The 6,967-nt window shown below is 42.6% G+C and overlaps 1 protein-coding gene across 1 annotated transcript in view; it reads right to left on the bottom strand.

Moving 5' to 3' along the window:
* HUNK (hormonally up-regulated Neu-associated kinase) overlaps positions 1-6,967 on the bottom strand; it is a 39,858-nt gene that overhangs the window by 16,885 nt on the left and 16,006 nt on the right. The window contains exons 4-6 of the mRNA XM_009283068.2: positions 6,373-6,508; positions 4,394-4,521; positions 1,644-1,779 (exon numbers count right to left, since the gene is read on the bottom strand). Coding sequence (XP_009281343.1) covers positions 1,644-1,779; positions 4,394-4,521; positions 6,373-6,508 — 400 coding nt within the window. The remainder of the gene's footprint in view (positions 1-1,643; positions 1,780-4,393; positions 4,522-6,372; positions 6,509-6,967) is intronic.

Genomic DNA, 6,967 nt, shown 5'->3' with positions numbered 1-6,967 from the left:
ACCTGTGTTCCTTCTCCAGGCTCTGGGCATCTGTTGCTGGCCCTGGCATCAAACTGGTAGGATTGGGATGGATTGAGGTTCCCCTCCCCAGCACCTCTAGTTTAAATAACATACCCTGTTCATCTGGCTAGCAGTGGAGCAGAGGGGAAAACGGGTGGGAGGCACTCTTACCAGCAAAGCTGTGACCTGGGCTGAATGGTGAAAGCTGGCTGTAAGCATGGCTCGAGCATGCCTATGGGACCAATGGGATGGATTGAGGTTCCCCTCCCCAGCACCTCTAGTTTAAATAACATACCCTGTTCATCTGGCTAGCAGTGGAGCAGAGGGGAAAACGGGTGGGAGGCACTCTTACCAGCAAAGCTGTGACCTGGGCTGAATGGTGAAAGCTGGCTGTAAGCATGGCTCGAGCATGCCTATGGGACCAAGTCCTTCAGGGCACTGACACAAAAAGATGGCCTGGCTGGTGAACACCAAATCATTTTTGGGTGGAGGACAGTGGTTCAGACATTCACACAAAAGTAAGTCATCACGCCCCTAGGCACATGCTACATCTGGTGTCTGGCAACTGAGTAAACTGTAGGGGGGAAGTTAGGATCTTCACTTAGGGACTCTCCTCTTAGCAAGTTAGGACAGAAATTTTGGGGCACTATCAAATTTTATGCACCAAAATTAGGCTTTAAGTTGCTGTCTTTGCCTCAGTGTAACTTAGGATCTTGGCCTGCAAGCTAGTAACTCCTACAGTGAATCCTCTGCAGGTACTAGATTGTGTATGAGACACAGCTGGAGGGCTTTGATACAGGAAGGAGGTTTTATCTGCTCAAATATACACATATATTTCTAAGTGAGTTGCCTGAGGCTCCATTTACAGTCACTGCAGAGGAACTTGGATCTTCTGGGCACAAAGTCATCCTATTGCAGAATCAAAAAGAAGTCAGATGAATCATCCTGTAAAAAGTGCCCTTATTTCTCTCCATTGACTGTAACGAGAGCCCAGGCTGGCTGGCTCATGTGTCAACTCTACACTGCAGATGTTTAAAGTCAAGCAAGGTTATTTCTAACCGAAGTGGACCACAAGTATCTTCCTTTTTCTTTTTCCCTAGATGGATGTTTGACTGGCCATGAGATTTGTTCTCTGCATTTAGTCATGCATTCAGCATTGCACAGGTATTCAAGATCAACAACCAACAAAGCACGATCATTTAACTCTGACCTTTCTCACCACGGTTTGCATGTTTACCTAATCCACAAAACCTCACGTATGTATCACAAACAAGCATAGCCTCTACTGGAAGAGTAGCTTGGCTTTTACCAACAAACAAGGAGAAGATCAGAACTGATGAACTACCTGTCACTCATATCCATTCCAAGGTCTGGAGCCAATTAATCATATGATCTGCACCCCAGACCACCCTGCAAATAACGCATCACATGCCAGCTTCTAATTTAAGGTATCGTTTTTGACCATTTTAAGCAATACATATTCAATGGCCAATCCTAACAACTTTTAGGACAGAGTCACAAAAGCAATCCCAGAAAATGCAGTGGGACGCTGTCACACAAGGAATGAAACTGCAACGCCAGAGTCATTTATGTTTTAATGTATATACACCCTGGCAGGCTTTCTCCACTCTTTCGCATAGTACCTGTTTGGATATGTGACATTAGGTGGTGCTCTCCCAGGGTAATTCTCATTAAGCCATCGATTTGCAAGCGCCTGCTGGATGTTTGGTCTCTTTGCAGGATCTGGCTCTAGTAGAGATCGTAGAAAGTTTATGGCCGCTGTGAAGAAATCAAGAAAAACAACAGCTATGTCATATGCTTTATGACTTAACACGGTAGTTGAGTTACTACAGGTGTGTAGCCTGACCAAGAGTATGCTAAAAAGGAATGTTTTCCTTACGGTATGCTCTAATGTCCTTGAGAAAAAGGAAAACCTGATAAGGCATTAGTAAGTAAAATAAACAATGATTTATAGTCACAATGATTTATAGAGTCATAAAGGAGAGGAGAAAAAGTGCCTTTTGTTTCAGAGCTTGTTTGAAGTTTCCGAGCAGGTTAGTCAAAACTTAATTTTTGTGTGAGGACAAGAGACTGGAGTCAGGTCAGAGGCAAACCGCTCAATCTGTGTTTAAAGCAGGAGGAGATGGACTGGGGGTGAGTGGAGGGGAGGGGTGCAGAGCTGGGAGGAAAGACATGGAGAATTGGACTCTCTTTGACATTATAAGGACAAATTATCTCCTGGCTTCCATCCAAGCTACAATCAGTTGTAGGAGGTTTTAGCCAAATTAAAAGAGTACAGTAAAATTAATGGGCTTCGTTCTGTTTTCAGATACTGAACCTTCAACTTTCAGTGATATTCAACCATCCCTCAGGATTCTCTTGCAAACCCCCTCAAAGTACTTTTCTGATATTTTTAAGTCATGTGCTTCTTACATGGTTAGGAGCAATGAAATCAAGTGATTTGCATAAAGACTCACAAGAAGTGCGTATCTGAGCTGAAAATAAACTCTGTTTTAACTAGGTCTGGTTTTTATTACTCAAATTATCAAGGCTAGATTCAGTTTATCAGCTACAAGATAGTGAAGAGTTAACTACATCCTCTACAATTCCCTGCACGAAGATAAAGAAACCTAATTCTGGGAGAACCAAGATCGGAATGATTTTGTAGAGGAGATAGATACAGTCAAGTGAGACAATGCCAAATGAGTCCTGAATTAAGTCAATGGCTAGCAAGAGGTGGAAGTGATGGCTGCGGCACAGTTTTCTCCAGGTCAGATGGACAGGACCCTGGGGGCTTTTTTCCACCTTCTCCCACAGCAGAGCTGTGGTTCTCCTCCTACGCTCTCGTGAGCATGCCTTGTCTACTTGTCTCCTTACTAGTGCAGGTGCCCTGGGCAGTGGCAGCACAGGACACTGTGGCACGGGATGGTGTCCTCTGGGATGCGTCTTCTGGGTAAGCTGCAGTACAGCCTTGCCAACACAGCTACTTCAGCTCAGTGCAGGCAAACCAAACCCCTTAAAGGCTTGTGTTACAAAGCAGATCAAACTGGATGCTAGAGTTTGATGCTAGAATGCATCATATAACTGCTCTTTATTGGTAAAAGTCTCACTCTGGGAGAGAAGTTTGGTAAATTTTTTGCCAAACTTGGAATATGTTTACTATGACATGCAAGTCCCTGAACTCAAGAGTAACTTTGCAATTGATGCAGGATTTGGCATCTAGATTAGTACAGCACGAAGCAGTTGGTATAATCTTCCTTTTAATTTACTCAGTGGGGCTTTAGAGCATGTGCTAGAACATTAAAATAGTCATTTTGTGCAACTGAATCCTAATGGGAAGTCTCAAGAATGGAATACCAAACACTCTAATTGCATCAAGTAGATGGCAAGACTTGCAGCATCCCAGCTCACTTGTAAACCTATCACTTTACAACACACCAGCAATATGAACTGCTGGCAGGAAAAGTGTACTTCATACAGGTGCTGAGTGAACAAGGAACAACATACTCCGCTTGATGCGCTGATAACCCTTAACTACCCACTTCTTCCGTATGCAGGTAAATCTGTACTTGGAGAATTCATCTTGTGACAAAACTTCCAAGGGCTTTCTCTTCTCCCCCATGACAATGGTTGCCACCCTTAGTGTACTGAGTGAAAATGTATGCTCTGTTACCCTTTTTCTATTTGCAATCTTTTAACTTTATTGAATGTCCCTTGTAAACAGGCTGCCAGATAAGGAGAACAGAAGCTCTCCATGAACAACAAATTTAGCATACAAAAATAAAACCCAACGACAAAACAGAGTTTGTTCCAAATGCTGACAACGGTCTTGCTACAAGCTGAAAAATTATTCTGTTGCTTAGTGACAGTGCAGGAATTAATATTTCTAATACTAATACATCACAATTTTGCATTTTGTGATCAAACAAAGGTTATCACAGGCCACTGTCCCAAAATAACTTTCTGTGTGCATGCCATTATTCCATAATAAATGTGAGGTCATTCAAGGTAGCTTATCACTCAACCCTAGTCATGATAATGCCCAGGAATTTATTATTCCAAAATAATTTGTTCATGCATTCATACCCTAAGCTAAAATCTTCTGAATGTGCAAAACTGACCAACTACTCTACAGAAGCAATTTCACAGATTTTCACAGATTTGTTCCTCTCATATTCAGCACAACTTGGCACTTCTCCAGCTTACATACAGAAGTCAAAGCAAAAGGAGTTCTACTACAGCAACTCCCGCAGATCTTTTGGAGGTCAAAATGAAAAAGAGTATTTTTCACAATTAGCGTGTCATGTCGGCAGCATGACTCACAATCCAGAATTCAATGCAATGGTTCTGACCGACTGGATCTGAACAGGTCCCAGCACACCCCCCTGATTACCTGCAGAGAGCTGGGTGGGAAAAGGGTTCATTTCTTTGTCCACCATTTTCTGGTATAAAGCTCTCAAGCTGAATGGCTCCACGGTAAAAGGTAATGTTCCAGTCAACATTGCGTACATGTTCACCCCACTAAAAGAAAACACAGAGAAAAAGAAACCAAAATCATCACGAACAAGGAAAAACATAGGCTTAAGTTTTAGTGACTGTACTTCATCTTTAATGTCTGACAACTATTAAAAAAGACCAAAACAAAGCGTTCTCTTCTGTTGCACACAATGATTTGGGCAAGAATTCCCAGAGGTTTGCTCATGGAGGGTTACACAATGTGCAGGACATAAGCTGGGAGTCACAGAACTGAGCCCAGCTCTTAGGCAACTCCTTGGCTAAATGCCACGCCACAATTCAGTCTCTCCTCAGGCTGCATAAACAGGCTGCTTTCAGGGGCCTTGTCCCGGTGCTGCCCTGGGTGTGGAATGACTGCCCGCACCAACGGGGACATCACAGGTCTTGGTTCAGTGCCCAAAGGTTTCCACTGACCTCCACAGCCTCTGGTGCAACCCAAAGATCAGGTGTGAACAATTACATTTTTCAGAGCAGAAAACTTACTGCTTATTTATGCCCAGCAAAGTCAGCCATGAAAAGTGGGTTGGGCACTCTTGCTCTTTTTCCTCTTAAAAGGGCTTTAAATTCAATTTGAGTGGAATTCCTCCCTTTTGGGAATTTGTTTCCCCAGCCTGCTGAATACATGTATGTGAACAGAAAGAAACTAAACCAGTGTTCTATCACGAACCGTGATCACAGACACCATTTGTTCAGCTATAAGGAAGGGTAGCAGTTAACCATATTTTCTGTTTTTTTATTAACAAAAAGAGCAGGACATTATTACTGCACAAGTTTAAATGGTTTACAAGAATGACTGTGCTCTGTTTGCCTGCGTTCTTCAGGGCTGGTACTCTCACCCTTGATGTGGACGGATAGCCCACTGCTGGAGTGAGAAATTCCGTCGTCATGCAATGATTAAGCTGTGGGTCTCCTTGGAGGACAGACTGCAAATTAGGTTTCAGCAGAGGAAGTTCTAAAGAGCCCTGAGGTGCAACAGGGGACCCACTGGGTCAAACTGAGAGATGAATTTGAGCCAGGTCCTAGTCTCATATATAAACTATGGCCAATCTTTCTTAGCAGTAGTAGTACTTATACAGTACATTACATTTTCCAAGCATTCTAAATACTTCAACTTGGGAATTACCATAATTCTGTTATTCCATTGAAATTTATACAAATGTTATTATCCCCACTTGGTGAGGGAAAATCTATCAATACTAAACCAAAAGCTAAAACTCAACTAATTTTATCTAATTCCTCTCCAGGATTGACAAGGATAACAGACGCTATGTCCACGGCCAGCAGGAGGGTAGTGGGAGTTGCACGGTCTACAACAGTACTGCAGGCAAATTCATTGACTCCGAAACATCTTTGTAGCTTCCTCTACCTCTGTCTGTTCTTTTGCCTGAACACTAGTAAGCTCACAAAGGCTCACAAGTTTTCTGGCCATTTTTATTTCCCCTTTAACAACCGTGCTTTTAAAGCGATGACCTGACTCGATATCACATTTCCTGTCAGACTTGACTGTGGATAGTGCACGGAGCCCACGTGAATGCTTGAGGATCCTTTGGGAAAAACAAAAAAAGCTGTTGGCCCTCTTGTGCCAGAGCCATGTCTTCTACTATGTCTGAACATCACTGATCAACAGCTGTGCTTTACCGCAATCTCTCTATGCTATACATTCTAGCAATCTATATACAGGTATGTAAAAGATCTATGTTCTATTTCAGAACAAAATATCTGTGCAATTTAGTCCAGAGAGTCATGCTAACTAAACAGATTTTCTTGCTCAGGGTAGCCAAATACATGAATAATGTTTCTCATTTGAGCAATGGGTAATGACAGTAATAACAATTATAAACTAGAGAAGTAACTCACATGGACCAAACGTCTATTTTGGGCCCGTATTTTTTCCTTGCCAGAAGTTCAGGGGCTGCATATGCTGGGCTCCCACACTGGGTGCTGAATGGATCAGAATAACCCAAGATGCCTGCACAGTTGCTCAATCCAAAGTCTGTGAAAGGCACAGAGATAGAGTTATGAAAGAGACAGATACAGTAAAACCGCCCTAGAACACAAGGGAAAAAAAGCTCACTTTTTTCCAAAAGCTAAGCAATGAACTGCCTAAGAAAAAAATCATCCACATGCAAAAATTTTATATAATTTGTTTCTCTGAGGTGCTAAATAACCAGAGATTTCTGCAAACAATAAAAAAGCTTTAGAACATGCACAATCATCAATTTCATACACAAAGCAAATACATTTCACCAGGAACTGGATGTCAACAACCAGAGTTGAGCTTGTCCCAGGCACTATGTGATGTGCATGGGGCAGAAAGCCACCTCGGGCTGTCGTGGATTCCATACTGCTGCAGTATGTTACATAGAGGCCAAGTTTAAGTGGGACTTCTTCAACATTTTCCTCTAAATCGTGTAAATGAGCCATCAGATGTAGGCGGGGGGGGGGGGTTCTT

Source organism: Aptenodytes forsteri, unplaced genomic scaffold (genome assembly GCF_000699145.1).
Source record: "Aptenodytes forsteri isolate BGI_AS27 unplaced genomic scaffold, ASM69914v1 Scaffold2, whole genome shotgun sequence".
In the NCBI taxonomy this organism is placed as follows: domain Eukaryota; kingdom Metazoa; phylum Chordata; class Aves; order Sphenisciformes; family Spheniscidae; genus Aptenodytes; species Aptenodytes forsteri.
The sequence above is the reverse complement of the archived record's forward strand: the minus strand, read 5'-3'. Positions and strand labels throughout refer to the sequence as shown.